At 41.2% G+C, this 18,770-nt stretch overlaps 1 protein-coding gene across 1 annotated transcript in view; it reads left to right on the top strand.

Moving 5' to 3' along the window:
* Window positions 1-18,770, top strand: part of LOC136866970 (luciferin 4-monooxygenase) — a 143,872-nt gene that overhangs the window by 100,037 nt on the left and 25,065 nt on the right. Inside the window, exon 3 of the mRNA XM_067144060.2 lies at window positions 9,785-10,085. Coding sequence (XP_067000161.2) covers window positions 9,785-10,085 — 301 coding nt within the window. The remainder of the gene's footprint in view (window positions 1-9,784; window positions 10,086-18,770) is intronic.

Genomic DNA, 18,770 nt, shown 5'->3' with positions numbered 1-18,770 from the left:
AGTTAGTAGCATATCTTGAATGAACGCACACCAAGTTTCAGCCATATTGGTCTATTTCTTTGTGTTTGGTATTCGTGTGAATCAAGGAAGTCGAGGGATTTTCAAGAAATGGACGAAAAAGAATTTTGTGTGGTGATTAAACATTACTTTATGAAAGACAAAACGCCTCAGGAGACTAAAGAGAAGCTTGATAAACATTATGGTGAATCTGCACCTTCTATTAGAACAGTTCATAAGTGGTTTCAAAATTTTCGGACTGGCCATATGGGCACAAGTGACGCTGATCGTACTGGACGGCCTGTGGAGGTTACGAATCCTGAAATCATTGATCAAATCCACGATATGGTGATGGATGACAGAAGAGTTAAGGTGTGTGAGATTGCTAGTGCTGTGGGCATCTCGACTGAACGGGTACATAATATTTTGCATAAACATTTGGACTTGAGAAAGCTATCCGCAATATGGGTGCCGCGATTGCTCACGCTTGGCCAAAAACGGAATCGTGTGAAGTGTTGCAAGGATGGTTTGCAGCTCTTCCAGAAGAATCCGGAGGACTTTAAGCGTCGTTTAGTCACTTTGGATGATACATGGATACAATACTATACTCCTGAGACCAAACAACAATCTACAGAATGGGTTACCAAGGGAGAATCTGCACCAAAAGAGGCGAAGACCGTTCCTTTGGCCGGAAAGGTTATGGCGACAGTCTTTTGGGAATCGCAAGGGATAATCCCCATCGACTATCTGGAAAAGGGTAAAACTATTACAGGTGCATATTATTCATCGTTATTGGACCGTTTGAAAACCGAGCTGCAAGAAAAACGCCCGCGATTGGCCCGCAAGAAAGCCCTTTTCCATGACGACAACGCACCAGTACACACCTCAGCAGTTGTGGTAGCAAAATTAATGGAAATAGGATTCGAACTCGTTTCACATCCCCCTATTCTCCAGACTTGGCTCCCTTGGACTACTATTTGTTCCCCAATTTGAAGAAATGGCTGGCGGGACAAAGATTTTATTAAAACGAGGAGGTGATTGCAAACACTGATGGATATTTTGCAGACTTGGACAAATCCTATCATTATGAAGGGATCAACAAACTAGAACATCGTTGGACGGAGAGTATAAGCCTAAAAGGAGACCATGTCGAAAAATAAAGAAGGTTTACCCCAAACACGCAAGTAGTTTTTATTTTTGCGCGGACTTTTCAAACGCGTATTGATGTGCACGAGGAGTGAATGGATTAATATAGAACAAGACGTAATGCCTGAACGCCCTTTGCCCCATTTCATTGCATCAAGAGGTCTAGATCATTGATTGTGCATGCTGAGTATGGCATCACGCACCTCGTGAAAGTATTCGTACACCAATAAACAGGTCCATGTACTGTACATGCAGTGGCACGCGAATACTGCTGTGTACGCTGTGTACGCCTGCAGTTGACGCATGGTCCAAAGAAGCGCAGTGGGGCGGAAAAGGCACGAAACAACACAAGAGGAACGGAAAATAATTATCAAGCTTCGCTATGAAACAAAGTCCCTGTCTGAGATGTCAGGTCGACAGTTCAATCCATCATTGACAGGTATTGTGTGGCTAAAAGTGCACGGAACAGGCCCAGAAGCGATCGTCCTCAAGTACTGTCTCAGAGGGACATCGCGTTTATAGTTCGAACTGTGAAAAAGGTTCCGAAAACTAGTGCCCCTCAGATTGCTGCCGAGTTGTAGAAGCGGGGCGGTAAGGTATGTACGGATACTGTGTCAAATACCTTGAAAACAGCAGGGTATAATGGTCGATTGTCTGGGAGATTTTCTTTTTGTTAGTGAAAGAAACCGCAAGAAACGCCTAGAATTCACTTTAAAATATGTGCATAAAACGAAGAAGTTTGGAAACGTGTCATTTTCATCGAAGAAAGTAAATACAACGTATTTGGTTCCTTTGGGATAAGATTAGTCTGGCGAAAATTGAACACAAAATCTCACTCCTACAGTCAAACATAGAGGGGCCTCCGTTCTTGTCTGGAGGAGGGAGGGCATGAGTGTTTCCGGTGTTTGAAATTGGTCTATTATAGATGAAATTGTCAGTAACAAATCTTATAAATAAAGTTGTTCGTGTCTGCTTGTCTGTTTGTTTGTTCCACCATCACGTCGAAACGGCTGGATAGATCTCAACCAAACTTCATATTTAGAGTATACTCACCCCGGAGAAGGTTTCGATATGCATATCATTTTAAAATCTTTGAAAAGACGGGGGTTTTAAAGGAAAACCACAACGGTTTTATTTTCTCTTTTACTATTATAGGCAAAATATCGAATTTGTCGTATAAGGACGAGACAAAGCTCAACTTAATCCTCTTGACGCAACGAACAAAACTCGGTAAGCCCTACGGGCCCGAAAACCATGTTTTAAGGCCCTAAAACCGACCGTTACGGAGATATTGGCACCACACTACCCCTGCTCTAGGAATCGGATAAAGAAATGAACTGCCGTAACGATGGCGACGTCAGCTCCATGATTCTAGAGCAGTGAGATTATGTATGTACGTTTGGGCATAGCTGCCAACCAAAATTGGTACAAATAAGACTTAATATCTGGAAAGAATATACTGTTGTGTAAGGCACTCATAGGACTCCTTTGGGCGGGGATGGAAAGGGGGTGAAGTACGGGTATAAAAATCTTACTATATATAGAAATGGAAGAGTGTGTGTGTAAATGACACATCTCCTCCTAAACCACTGGAGCAATTTCAACCAAACTTGGTACACGTATTACTTGCTATCGGGAGACGAGCACTGTGGGTGGTAAGTCATCCCTAGCGCCCTTAAGGGAGAGGGGTAGTTACAACAATAATCGAGAATAGTGTCGAATTCATACTTTTCGGGGTCGCTGAGTTGAAAAGTAATACTCTAGAATTTTTTAAAGTCCAGCCCCCTTTTAGGTGGGGAGCAAAGGGGGGGTGAGATATAGAAATAATTAAAAACAGTTTCGAATCCATAGATTTCAGGGTCTCTGAGATGAATAGTATTACTCCGGATTTTTTGCAAGTCCAAGTGGGGAGCGAGGGGTGAGATATAAAATTAATCGAAAAACTACATATAAAAATATTATCTTCTTCTTCTTACTATATATAAAAATTGATGTATGTGTGTGCGTGCGTGGGTGTGTGGGTATGTAAATGACACATCTCCTCCTAAACCACTGGAGCAATTTCACCAAACTTGGTACACTTATCAATTAGTATCAGGAGACAAACCGCGTGAGGGTAAGACACCCCTAGCACCCTTATGGGCAGGGGGCGAGGGGGGTGGTATAAAAATAATCTAGAATATTATCGAATCCATAGTTTTCGTGGTAGCTGAAAGAATTAGTGACACTCCGAATTATTTTTTAAATTCATGTTCAGCCCCCTTTGGGGTGTGGGTGAGGGGGAGTGAGATATAAAAATAATAGAGAACAGTGTCGAATCTACAGTTTTCTGGGTCACTGAGATGAATGGTGACAATCCAGATTTTATATCTCTTAGTGGTGGAGGGCGGGAGGGGGACAGTCTCATTAACAGTTGAAATCCTGTACATCGTATCTATAGTGCGACGGCTAAATACATATAGTTATCACTTATTAATTTTTGACAGGATCAAATACTTCCCAGTCGATTCGAGCTTCCATAAGGACGAAGTTTTACTCGAAAACTAAATAATCCAAAACTTGAAATCAAACACATCTAAATAATTTTAAAACTACATAATAGATCATAACATATCAATCTGCAAGTCAAAAAGGAATTCTATAAAAATTCACATCACACATAACTAACTGGTAATGCAAATCTTAAAGGTAAATATTCAGAAACTATCCGGGCAACACCGGATACTACAGCTAGTGCTACATAAATATACTCAAAGCATATCTTATACCCAGTGCTAGGGAACTTGGTTTGGGACATAATTTCATGTTCGTTCGTTCGTTCGTAATCTGTTTACCCTCCAGGGTCGGTTTTTCCCTCGGACTCAGCGAGGGATTCAACCTCTACCACCTCAAGGACAGTGTCCTGGATCTTCAGACTTTGGGTCGGGGATACAACTGGGGAGAATGACCAGTACCTCGCCCAGGCGGCGTCACCTGCTATGCTGAACAGGGGCCTTGTTGGGGGATGGGAAGTTTGGAAGGCATAGACAACGAAGATTGAAGGAAGCAGCTGTGGCCTTAAGCTGGTACCATCCCGGCATTTTCCTGGAGGAGAAGTGGGAAACCACGGAAAACCACTTCCAGGATGGCTGAGGAGGGAATCGAACCCCCCTCTACTCAGTTGACCTCCCGAGGCTGAGTGGACCCCGTTCCAGCCTTCGTACCACTTTTCAAATTTCGTGGCAGAGCCTGGAATCAAACCCGGGCCTCTGGGGGCAGCAGCTAATCACACTAACCACTACACCACCGAGGCGGATAATTTCATGTTCATGAACCAAAACACACACCGCCATTAATACAAAGACGTGGATACTTTACAATGTTCCAAAGCATCTTGCTACACCCCCTCATTCCCCCGACATCTATCCGATAGAGCAAGTATGGAAGATATTGAACAGAAAATTACGATCCAGGGCAATATCCAACAGGAATGATCTCCAAAGTGCCATACGGGAAGAATGGAACAACATTGCGTCATCGGTTACCGAGAACATAGTTTCTTCCATCCCACAACGACTGCAGGCAATATTAAAGGCAAAGGGGAACCCGACGAAATATTGAAAAGTGAACAAATGTCTCGGACCGGATATGGTGTACGAATTCTTCTTCTTCTTTTCTAATTAGCGTCGACCTCCAAGACCTTTCTTTCCTTCATTCCCACCTAGATATACCTGCTCCCTTCACAAAGCTGCAGGTTGTCCTTATTGGGTCTTCTTGGATTTTTTCTCTCTCTTCATCTGGTAGTCCTAGAGTGGAGAGTCTGATTCTACCCAGCGCCTTACATTCTGTAAGTATGTGTTGAGCTCATTCCTAGGCATCATTACATTTCCTACATATTTTGTCTCCTATTACTCCAATTCTACGTAGGAGTTTTTTCAAATGGCAGTGTCCTGTCAACAGTCCTGGATTGATCCCTCAGGTCTTCCCCGTTCATCCCTCCTCCTGTGTCATCCCCAGTCTTTGAGCCATCAGTCCACCACACTATATCTTCTTTTTCAGTATTCCATTTGTTGATATCCTAGCCTTCGTTTTTTATTATCTGGGTTTCAAACGGTTTTTCAAAGTTGTACTTTGGTATCATATGATCAGAAGGCATGTGTAGAACTTCCTCTGTTATTACTCTGCTAATTTTACAGTGTCCTAGATTGGGTCTTTGTGCATTCCAGCACTCTGTTTGTGCCACTCTATATGAACTCTTCTAGCTTGTCTTTTTATGAAATTGCATAGTGATGGGAGGTCTAGTAAAGTATTCAAGGCTTCTGTTGGCGTAGTTCTCACAGCCCCAGTTATGGCTATGCATGCCATTCTTTGTAGGGTATCCAGTCTACTACTGACTTTTTCCGTGTGCAATTATTTAGAGAGAATGTGGTTGTCTTTTGTGTTTCATACGTACCTTCATATTATAAGCAATTGTTGATGGTAATAAATAACTAACATTCCAAACTATGCAATCCGGGTTTTATTTATAATATCTTTTGATATTTACCCCTAAATCTACGCATTTGTGCGTCCCGTTCTCGCATAATGTGGCATGTGCGAATACTTTTTCGAGTATCGTATGGATATGCAGTCCATTGGAACAATTTCCGTTGCGTTCATTTTCCTATCTGAGGATGGAAATGAAAGTGAACCTTTAATACATTCTTACGGTATGGTACACATAAGCATGAGATCACAACGAGAATTGTTCTGATGGACCGTACCTCTATATGTGACTGGGAGGCGTGACCAGTAATAATCGATACGAAGAGGTTTGTGACATACGAGGTATTGCTTCCTCCCTGACGGTATAGTATTCGTCAACACGTTCAGTAATGATTATTTTAGCATTTTTTAGTCATTGCAAAGCTATGTTTAAATTTACAGACGTCTTATGTAACTAATTAAAAGATAATATTTCACTCCGTAAAAAATATTTACCTAAATAAAACTAGGCTCTGTGACTAAAATATTTCAATATTTAAAAACCATAATGAAAAATGAGGTGAATATGACCATAAATATACTGTATTATGGAATTATCGAAGAGGATTAGAAGAAAAGAGGTACGTACTACAGGTTAAAAAAATTATGTATAGTGAACTTGAAATATATTCCATAATTTGAGAATACCCTCCCACAAATACACAAACAAATCATTGTAAACCTAAGCACACACTGTAGTCGTGTAATTTTTCCACTTGCTCTCTTATTCGTGATCTACATATTGCAACCCGGTATATAATACCATTTGTATTACTCTGAAATCATTAACTCTTTGTGTATCACGACGTGAACGATTTTTCACTGATAAATTTCCCGAGCAACTGGAGACCCTCTCGGGTATGTTCGCTACACAGGAAAGCTGGGAAAGCATTTGGGAATTATTTTTCTACCACCGCAGTGGACTTTGTGGCTAATAAACCTTTCTAGCAAGCACCTACCGACCTCATAATGTAGTTACACTTAATATAGCGGAACACTCACGTCGAAACGATAGCAAACTCCACATACACTGTTGTCAAGTCTGGCAGTCCAGACGGATCTCACGAAGTTTGTCAGACTAGCGTACTCAGTACGTGTGCACTCTGGCTTTGCTGACGTGGAACCTGCTGTAAACTGCTGAAACATCGGAGTTGAATACAGAAGTTGAAAAGCATCAGTAGTTGGCGACTGTTGTAAGTTGTCAGTGCTTTTACTCTACCGTTTCACTGCCATCTCTTTTCAAAGTCTGTGTGCAAGGGGAAATAGATGTGCCAAGACATGGACACTACCGACCGTATTCATCATATGTGACCAGGGGATGCATTGTAGGCCTGTTGGAATGTTTCCGTCGGATATGAAATATTGCTGAAGTACGCAGACACTGAGAAGACACAGTTTAGGTTTAGATAAGGAGATACCAGGAAGAGGGCCTTATAACTCGCAGAAAATCGGCGGAACCTAAAAGGACAACTTGGGGGCAAGACAGCTATTGTAGTAGGCACCACCATAAAGTGGAACCATCTCGTGCCTCACCACCACAAGCCATCCGGTGTGAGCGCTGTCTCATCTACAATAATCATACCACCATTCAGTGTAGCGCCAAGACTCCTAAATGTGGACATTGCAATCAAGATCACTTTACACCCCGGTGCCCCAACACGCATCAACCCCCGCAATGCCATACCTGTGGAGGTAATCACCCAGTGTATTCTCGCCGCTGCTGTCGCCGCCCTGCACCACCTCGAAATCAACCAGAACTCATAGCCCCTATCAGAACCATTGATCCACCTACGTCACCTAGTCGTTCCCTTTTCCAAATACCTACAGTAGAGGATCCAATTCGTTTTGTCACCATTTCATTACTAAATATCCATCCCTACAACCGTCCCTTAGTCCTCACTCACTTACAAGCCGCAGCAAACCAAACATTTAATCTTCATTTTCTTACCACCCATTCCGGCCTAAATTCGCACTTCCACTTTACTCCATTAGAAACCCTTGTCTGAACATATCCCCTGCCCCCCAGCTCCTGCACCCACATCCTAGCATTGCATCCTCCCCATTATTTTTAATCACTGCATACACTTACATCCTGTTAAATGTCGTCTTGTGAGTGCATCACGAAATTAATATTACTCTTCACATATTGGCCCCTCTATCTTCAGAAGAGATCATTATGGCGAAGGAATCAACGGAAAATTTCTACTCAGCACTGTGTTAAACTTTGGAACTTCATACGTGACTGTAAAGATAAAACTCATTAATTTATGTTAATATCTCAAGTACTGTCAAACTGTAAACCGTATTTAAATATCAATGTACAAAAAACAAAAAAAAACAAAAAATATATATGCCCTCCCCCTCAAAAAAATTGAAAAAATAAAAATAAAAATGAAAATAAAAATTATATGCCCTCCCCCACAACAAAAAAACCCTTCCTTTACCCACCTTCCTTTCCCATTATATTTAATCCTTGCACACATCCCCAATAATTAATTACCATCCCCACACACCTCCTAACTCCATACATCAAACTACCCTCCTCCCCATATCATCACTCCTTCTTCAACCCGCCGAAACTCCTGGCCAGAGTGAAAGCGTTACCTTCAGGGTGGCCCTCCCCTCGAAATAGATAGATAGCTATTGTAGAAGTAAGAAATGAAAATCATTTCCTATTAACAAAGCAATGAAGAACCATTCAGTATCCATTTCCCCCTGATTAAGAAGCCTCTGTGGCTCAGTCGACAGCGCGTAGGCCTATCACCGCTAGGTTCCGTGGTTCAAATCCCGGTCACTCCATGTGAGACTTGTGCTGGACAAAGCGGAGGTGGGACAGGTTTTTCTCCGGGTACTCCGGTTTTCCGTGTCATCTTTCATTCCACAAACACTCCCCACTATCATTTCATTTCATGTCAGTCATTAATCATTGCCCCAGATGAGTGCGACAGGCCTCGGCAGATAGCACAATTCCTATCCTCGTCGCAAGATGGGGGCTTCATTCATTCCATCCCTGATCCGGTTACTGACTGGAAAACAGGTTGTAGGTTTCCTTTTCTTTCCCCTGATTAGCTTCCTTCAATTATTTGAATGGCTGTAAAATTATTATTTTTGTTGAAAACTTGTGCATTTTAAAGATTATACTCTACTTTTCATTTTATACAAATGGAATTATTTTTGTGTGCAGGAAGTGTTCATTTTATTCATCTATTTTTCTAACAAAATACACTCCTTTCTTTAAGACATTTTACTATGATGTTATTATAATATCTTTTTATTTATTACAACTCGCATATCATTAATTTTTGATTGTGAATAATATTCCCGATTTTCAAGTCTTTAAATGTGAGGTGTGTCTGTGTCTTTTATTTTTATACGTCATTTTTATCCCATTTAATTTCTCTCCCATTTCCCATAATTATATTAAGGAAAAAGCATGGTATGATGTTTCAGGTTATCTTCTTTAATCTTAATTTTTTGCGTCCAATTTGATGTCCGTGCATATTTTAGTGCAAAATATTTGAATTCTGAATGTAGATTAATTTAATAGGGCCTATATTGACGAAAATGAGGGTCATTCTTTCGTACGGGGTTGAGCGTGATGTCATTTGACAATGAAGTCATAGTCGAGACCGCCAACATTTCAGCCAGCCTTCGCATGACATAATTTCATACAAATATGAGAATTTGACCCTCAATAAATTGACATACGACAGTACCTGTGTTACCTACAAGGAGCCCGTGTGGTTCCTCCCCTCATTCCCCTCTCTGGCGCATATTGAATGTCGTGGTACGGAGCCGTGTGGACAGGCGGGGAAGCAAGTACTTACATTCCCCTCTGCACGTGTTTGGTGCATGTTAGATCTCCCGCCATTCGTTCTCCCCATCCCCCCTCGCATGTGTTGAGCTTCTGCATGGATCTGACCAATGAGAGAGAGTGTGTAAACTGGTACTGGGCAGATCTGAGGGCTGTACTGATTTCCTTGCTTGAAATGAGTATTTCTGGCCACGAGTGTTTAATGAACGCCAGTATACAGCTTTGTTCCCCACGCACTCGCTACCTCTCGCGTTCGAGGCTTGATCTCGGGCTGTCGTGTAAGATTTCTTAGTCATACAATAAAAATACCTTGTTTCCTTTCAGATGACTTTGGTATCCTCCTGAAACTCATCCAACCCCGTATCATAATTTCCACGCCGGAATCCGTGGGAAAGATAGAAACAGTTCTGTCGAAATTGAATCTCAAAACGGAGGTTGTTATTCTGGGTTCACCCACCTGGAATAAGTTCCTGAGCCACGCCACGGGACCTGACTACCAGCCGGCAGATGTGAAGGATCATGAGGACAAGGAGGCTCTTATCATGTGTTCCAGTGGTACCACAGGACTGCCCAAAGGTGTGATGATAACTCAGAAGTCTATGATGACACAACTCGCCATATTTGAGTGAGTATAAACCAGTTTATTAGAACAAAAGTGTTCATTACCACTAGACAAGAGAGAGCTTGTTATTTTTTATTTCAAAACAATACATTTATAAGATTTTTGCTTTGCTAGTGGCTTTACCAGTGGCGGCTGGTGCAGAATATTAGTTGTGTGCTGTAACCCATCCCCCTCCAAAAAATAAAAATGTTTAGAAATATACCGGTATGCGGTCTTCAAGAAGCTCTCCACTGAGTTTCCCACACTGAACAAACACGCAAACAACCCCAACGCAAATACACATACCTTATACAAAAGTATATAACTAAACACACAATAACACCTGCAAGGCTAAAATATTCACAGTCAACTCGCCCGGTTATGAGATTTTTGTGATATTTTATGAACACTTAGAACATTAACTGTTTATATCAAGATAATGTAGCGTTCTGTGATCCTGCAGATTGTGTAATTTCTAGAAACAAAAGATTCTTACTACTCAACAAAAGAAATCCGATTATGTCCTATCTAAAGTGGAATTAAGGAATTAAGTTATAAGTTGAAATCTCCTTTCATACAACAAAATTGACGTCAAAATACTGAGAATTTTAGACTAGGTTTTCTTAAGAGTGCCTCTTACTAAAGTAATTCAGGTGTTTACTCGCTGTTAACATTAGACGAGGGAAAACAGTATAGTTAACAGAAACTTTAATTTTCATCCTTATAGGATAAACACGTCAGTAACTTCGATTTTTGACATATGTGAAAGCTAGCAACCGTGCATTCTATGATGTAAGATATGGATGGATGGCCAGACAATGTTTACCTAGCAACCGTGCAGGCTATGATGTAAGAAATGGATGGATGGCCAGACAATGCCACCTAGCAGCCCTGCAGACTATGATATAAAGTATGGATGGCCAGACAATGTTACCTAGCAATCGTGAAGGCTGTGATGTAAGGTATGATGCATGGCCAGACAATGCTAGCTAGCAACCCTGCAGACTGTGATGTAAGGTATGGATGGCCAGACAATGTTACCTAGCAACCCTGCAGACTGTGATGTAAGGTATGGATGGCCAGACAATGTTACCTAGCAATCGTGAAGGCTGTGATGTAAGGTATGAATGGATGGCCAGACAATGTTACCTAGCAATCGTGAAGGCTGTGATGTAAGGTATGGTTGGTCAGACAATGTTACAAAACGAACGTGCAGGCTATGATGTAAGGTATGATGGATGGCCAGACGATGTTATCTAGCAACCATGCAGGCTATGATGTAAGGTATGATGGATGGCCAGACAATGTTACCTAGCAACCATGCAGGCTATGATGTAAGGTATGATGGATGGCCAGACGATGTTATCTAGCAACCATGCAGGCTATGATGTAAGGTATGATGGATGGCCAGACAATGTTACCTAGCAACCATGCAGGCTATGATGTAAGGTATGATGGATGGCCAGACAATGTTATCTAGCAACCCTGCAGGCTGTATGTAAGGTATGGATGGATGGCCAGACAATGTTACCTAGCAACCGTGCAGGCTGTGATGTAAGGTATGATGGATGGTCAGAGAATGTTACCTAGCAACCATGCAGGCTGTGATGTAAGGTATGATGGATGGCCAGACAATGTTATCTGGCAACCCTGCAGACTGTGATGTAAGGTATGGATGGATGGCCAGACAATGTTATCTGGCAACCATGCAGGCTGTGATGTAAGGTATGGATGGCCAGGCAATGTTACCTAGCAACCGTCCAGGCTATGATGTAAGGTATGATGGATGGCCAGACAATGTTACCTAGCAACCATGCAGGCTGTGATGTAAGGTATGATGGATGGCCAGACAATGTTATCTAGCAACCCTGCAGACTGTGATGTAAGGTATGGATGGATGGTCAGACAGTGTTACCTAGCAACCGTCCAGGCTATGATGTAAGGTATGATGGATGGCCAGACAATGTTACCTAGCAACCGTCCAGGCTATGATGTAAGGTGTGATGGATGTCCAGGACATGTGACTGACTCCGATTATTCGTCTGGTGTCTCCGAGAAAGTGGTGGTGGCGGTAGTGTTTTATTATTGTTATTATTATTAAAAAATACATCGCAAATTGGAAATATCCCTGGGGCAAAATTTAATTATAGTAGTGTAATAATAAAGGAAACTTAACATAATTACCCAACAACAAACAAACAAATAATAGGAGTATAAAAACAATTCCATGGAAAGAAAAGGTTACAAGAAATACTACTAGTTTAACTTTCTAAATCCAGCGTCATTATATACAAATTCATATACAACCTAAGCATTTCCAGTTCTTAACACTACGGCTTACAGTACTATAGTTTGAGCTTGCTCCTAGCATAACATTATAAGTAATAATAAAGTGAAGTTAAACCATAATTATCCTACAAGCAACAACAAGAGTACAACAGGCTATTCCATGGAAATAAAATATGACCATATATACTACTAGTGCATCAATCTAAATCCAGCGCCATTATAAACGAATTCACACAAAACTTAAATATTTCGAGTGCTTAATACTACGGCTTAAATTACTATAGGTTGAACTTACTACTATCTTAACACGATAAGGTTATCTTAAAACGTAACTACACAACAACAACAACAACAACTGGAGTACAACAAGTAATTCCACGGAAAAAAACAAATTACAAGAAATACTACTAGTTTTACATTCTAAATCCAGCATCATCGTGTAAAATTCCATACACAAGTTACGTATTTCCAGTGCTTAATACTAGGGCTTACGATACTATAGGTTGAGCGTACTACTATCTTGAAATTACAATAATAATAATAATAAATTTAAAACATAATTACCCTACAAGAATAACAACAACAGTACAATAAGCAAGTCCCTGGAAAGAAAATATTATAAGAAATTCTACTAGTTTAAGTATAAAAAACTGAATCCATCATCATTATATGCAAATTCACACAAAACTTAAGTATTTCGCAGTGAATAACACTACAGCTTACAATACTATAGGCTGAACATACCACTAGCTTTACACGACAAGTGACAAAGTGAATTCCACAAGAAAAACTACTTGTATCACAATATAAACGAAGAACAAAATCACAAATTTAGTGTCCGTAAGTTACAATTTTGATTTTTCACTTTACACTAGCACAAATGGTCTTCTTAAATTACATCAATCAATCAATCACTACTGATCTGCATTTAGGGCAGTCGCCCAGGTGGCAGATTTCCTACTGTTGCTTTCCCAACCTTTTCTTAAATGATTTCAAAGAAATTGGAAATTTATTGAACATTTCCCTTGGTAAGTTATTCCAATCCCTAACTCCCCTTCCTATAAACGAATATTTGCCCCAATTTGTCCTCTTGAATTCCAACTTTATCTTCATATTGTGATCTTTCCTACTTTTAAAGACACCATCCAAACTTATTCGTCTACTGATGTCCTCCCACGCCATCTCTCCACTGACAGCTCGGAACATACGACTTAGTCGAGCAGCTCGTCTCCTTTCTCCCAAGTCTTCCCAGCCCAAAGTTTGCAACGTTTTTGTAACGCTACTCTTTTGTCGGAAATCGCCCAGAACAAATCGAGCTGCTTTTCTATGGATTTTTTTTCCAGTTCCTGAATCAAGTAATCCTGGTAAGGGTCCCATACACTGGAACCATACTCTAGTTGGGGTCTCACCAGAGACGAATAAGTTCTCTCCTTTACATCCTTACTACATCCTTACATCCTTACTACTTGATACCGGAAGGGAATCTATCAAAGACTGCTGCAGGAAATTTATTCCAATCCCTTATGGTCCTGTTTGCGAAGGAAAACTTGCCCACATCCGTATACTGGTTTTTGGCCCTACTTTTAGGTTTATGACTGTTTCTTGATAAGTATCAGTGAGGTTCCAACCTGTTCATAATACTACTCCAGGCAGTCATACTATAGGTTGAGCTTACTACTACCTTGAAATTACAATAATAATAAAGTAAATTTAAAACGTAATTACCCTACAAGAACAGCAACAACAGTACAACAAGCAAGTTCTTGCAAATAAAATATTATAAGTAATTCTACCACACAGGTGACCTCTAGTTCTTCTAGATTCAAGACTTCCCCAATTAATGGTATTCCTCCTATTCCCGGTTACGAAACGCATCGCTCTTCTTTGGACTTCTAGGGAATTTATTAAACCCACCCTGTACGCATCCCATCACCAGAACCATATTCGAGAATCAGTCTTACCAAGTATTTATAAGCTTTACTTTTGGCACCAGAATTAGCTTTCTTGAGATTCCGCATAATGAAATGTAACGATCTCCTGGATTTCTTAACTCATTTTCCACTTGCTTTGACCATTTTAAGTCTTTCCTAATAGTAACACCTAAGTGCAACTATCAACTTCAACATCACTTTCACGTCCAGTTTCGTACTCCCTCTTTCCTGTCATTTTCTTTTTACTGAAACACAATTTCTTGCTTTATCCACTGTGGATTTTCATTCGATATTCACGCACCCATTTTTCAATCGTATCTAAATCCTGCTGAAGCAATACTTCGTACTCCTCTGTCCTTATCTCCCGATATATGACACAATCATATGCAAAGAGGCGCACTTCCGATTTTATCGAATCAGGCATATCATTCATGAAAAGTATGAAGAGAATTGGCCCAATAACGCTACCCTGAGCCACACCAGACGTAACACTTATTTGAAGAAGATAGCGTTTCTCCCACTCAAACCCTCTGAGTTCTTCCACTGAGGAGTTCTCGTATCCATTTCACAACTCTGATGTCAATGCCCATACGCGCTAACTTGTTAAGGAGAATGTCATGTGTCACAAGATCGAATGGCGTGGCAAAATCAATTACTCTTGTGTCAATCCTTGAACCACTGTCGATCTTATCCGATTTATCTTGGCATACGGAACAGAGCTGACTTTCGCAGGAGAAGCCTTCCCTAAAACCATGCTGCCCCTTAAATATCATTCCAGAAGTATCCCACAAGATTTACTTCTTCTGAGTTTAGAAAGACCTTTACGGAATAATGAGGCTTTAATTTGGAAATCATTATAATTTTTAGGAAAAATGTCCCTGAATAACTGTGCCGACGGATTAAAAACCTTTGCGTAGTACTTATTTAAAGATTCCGCTTTATCTATATCTGTTGTCGCCAATAAATCGCCTCCTATACAAACAGAAGGAACTGACTTGTTCTCTCCCTTCAGTCTCCTAATGTATTTTAAAAAAGTGTTCCTGGAATTTCGATTTTCATTTCTCTTCAGCTACTTTCTTTTCTGCTAGCAAACATCTTTACTCCGCTTTTCACCATCGTTATTTTTTGTTCTGTTGAACGTTCTCCTAGTCTTACGTGTAAGCTTCCTAATAGTAGCGGTGTAGTACGGTGGATTTAAATTTTCCCTTATTATCCTTTTGGGAACGAATTTATTCTGTGCAATATTTAAAATGTGTTTGAAGTTCTCCCAAATGGCATCCATCCCCCTGCCATCCTTTAACCAATTACTATAGCACAACCTCAAATAGTTTTGAAAACCTACGGAGTCTGCCCTCGCATAGCACCAAATAGTCTTAGAAATTCCCACATGCCTCGTATTACAAGTTTCCCAAGAGAGATCGAGTACCACTGCCCTGTGATCACTATTCCCTTGAATTACGTCACAAGATGTAACTATGTTATCCGGCCTGACTGGAAAAACATCTAGGAGTGTTCGTTTACGTGTGTTCTTTGTAACGACTTGAGAAAAGCCATTATTCCACACGGATAAGTTAACTGTTTCCTGCGATAGGCCTCCGTACTTGACCCAGCCCCATTTACTGAAGGTTTCTTTAGATCCTCTGCAATTATATTGCGATTTTATTACCAATACTTCCGCGGTTTACCTGCAACAATCTAAGAAACTCACCCGATCCGGTATCACTGCCTCTCACAATGTCCTCTCGGTGGCCCCGATGTCGTTGTAGCCGCATCGAATCTGCTCCCGTCGTTGATCGTCATTCGACTGCCAGTTCTGCGCCGTCATCCATTTGGGTCGAAAATGAGTCGGTAACCCTCGAAAACAGTTCATCGAGTCTCGCCACTCCTCACTGGTTCAGATGAAGTCCATCTCTGCTGAAGTCCCTGCCGTCGATCCAACTGTTGCCGTCTACAAATAGTGATCCCGAACTTTCAGCCACCCACTATAGCTCTTTGTTCAATCGGCCAATTTTCTTCCATGATATATCTGGTCTTCTTAGCAAACTACTAATTACAACATTTGCCTTCGGGAACATTTTCTTAGTCGAGTTCACTAGATCATAAATGTCCCCCATTATATATTCAGTCCGTTGCCTTTTTAAGTTATTCGTTCCTACGTGGAGAATTACTACTTCCTCATTCCCGCCTCATTTGTCCTCTATGTTCGTGTTCAACTGTTCCTCTCGAATTTCCGACATGCACATCACTTTCACTGAAATATTTTCCTGTTCTATATGCCGCACGATAGAATCGCCTATCACCACATAATTTACATGTTTTATATTCTTCACAGATGAATGAATGCCTACTTCCTGTAATATATTTCGTGCGGGAGCTCCTCAACCATAAGATTTGCTTCATTTAATTCCCGTCGCTTTGTCGCTAGTCGCGTTCTCGTTCATGAAACACTTGCTGCATGCCATCGTTTCCTGATCACTGTCCAGGGTCTGTAGCTTACCACATTCCACACAAGACTTTACGTTCCTCACACGCCTTGCACTTCACGTTCACGTCCGCTACCTCTTCTGAAGCTGCTTGAACAGGGCCCGGGGTTCACTCTAAGCCTCCTATAACAAGTAATGTGATAATGAGTGCCAACGATACAACACTTCCCGGGTAACTGCCCGCTGGAGGTCCGCATTCCGCAGCCCCCTGCTTCCTTGCCCATGCTGCTCGCCAAGCCGTTGCCTAAGAGATTCTGTTCTGTTCTGTTCGTGAAGTTGATTTGGGCTCGTTATTTTACCCAGACACAATTGCCTAAGAGATATACAAGAAGGCCCGGACATAGCTACTAATTTGTCGCTCAAAAAGCGGCCCGACCGTGTTCACGGTTTGGCCGCTAGATGTCAGGTTTCCGTTTTGTTCTTGTGATATGCGGAGTAATTGTGATGCTGCGTTGATTTTGTGCAATTTATTGTGAATATTGTTTCTGTCGGTGAGTGTCTGTGAGGTTGAGAAGAAGGTGCACTGTTGTGTACCCCTCTGTATTTCGGATGACACTAAAAAAGCATGAAAATTGACGTTCCATAGTTTCCCTTCCGAGTGGTTTTTAAAGGAGAAATGGAAGCAAACTATTTCTAGACAAGGTGATATAGTAGGATCTCTTTAGGTACCTAGCAATTCTTCTTATAAAACAGATTTCAGTGTAAGCATATCAATCAAACTTCCTTCTGTTTTCGTTGTGTATCCTGTTCACAAACAGGAAAATGTGAAACGCAGGAAGCGTCCAGCTCCCAAAAATGATGTATTGCCATCAAAATTTAGTAAAAGTTCCTATTCGAATAACGATGAGTATACCATATCTTCATACGTCAGCCACAAACGAAAAAGGGGTACAAGTCTCGTTTCTATATCAAGGAAAGTCTACGAGTATCTCTGTTAAATCTAAAAAATATACAGATGAGTAAATTAAATACCAGGTTACAGAAAACAATCTATAAATTGAGAAGTAGGATACGGGTAATGAAATCAGAAAAAGAAGTTTTACGGTATCTGAACTTGACTAAAAAGCAAACTAAATTGAAAAGCATGCTAAAATTGGTCATTTAGAAGCTTTATTACTGTTAGAACGAATTTAATTTTCTTCTTCTTCTTTTTCATCCGTTTACCCTCCAGGGTCGGTTTTTCCCTCGGTCTCAGCGAGGGATCCCACCAATATCGCCTCAAGGGTAGTGTCCTGGAGCACCAGACTTTGGGTTGGGGGATACAGTTGGGGAGGATGACCAGCCTCACCTGCTATGCTGAACAGGGGCCTTGTGGAGGGATGGGAAGATTGGAAAGGACAGGAAGGGAAGAGGGAAGGAAGCAGGCGTGGCCTTAAGTTAGGTACCATCCTGGCATTTGCCTGGAGGAGAAGTGGGAAACCACGAAAAAACACTTCGAGGATGGCTGAGGTGGGAATCGAACCCACCACTACTCATTTGACCTCCCGAGACTGAGTGGACCCCGTTCCAGCCCTCGTACCACTTTTCAAATTTCGTGGCAGGGCCGGGAATCGAACTCGGACCTCCGGGGAGGACAGCTAATCACATTAACCACTACACCACAGAGGCGAACACAAATTTAATTTTACGGGAAGAAAAAAGAGAAATACGGTGAAATGACGCTAAATATTTACGTCCTCTGGCATAGGAAAACACTTGCCAGGTACAGATTTCAGTGATCCTTGCACTGCCTAACTCTACCGTATCAGAAAACGCTAAAAAATTACATAGGAATTTCTAATGGCGAAACGGGCATAACATCGCTCACCAAACAGCGGCTTCAATACGAATGTCAAAATATCAGATGTGCGGAGGAAAAGATTGGATCGCTAATAATTGGTGAAAAGGCGATTAAACCCAAAGTTATTTATGTCCGCAATCTCGATCCGCTTATCGGATACTCTGAGGTACAATTAAAGGAATTGGTAAGAGGTGACAAACTCGCTATCAGATTTCTCTGTTTCTTT

This window comes from Anabrus simplex, chromosome 3 (assembly GCF_040414725.1).
Source record: "Anabrus simplex isolate iqAnaSimp1 chromosome 3, ASM4041472v1, whole genome shotgun sequence".
NCBI lineage: Eukaryota > Metazoa > Arthropoda > Insecta > Orthoptera > Tettigoniidae > Anabrus > Anabrus simplex.
The sequence above is the reverse complement of the archived record's forward strand: the minus strand, read 5'-3'. Positions and strand labels throughout refer to the sequence as shown.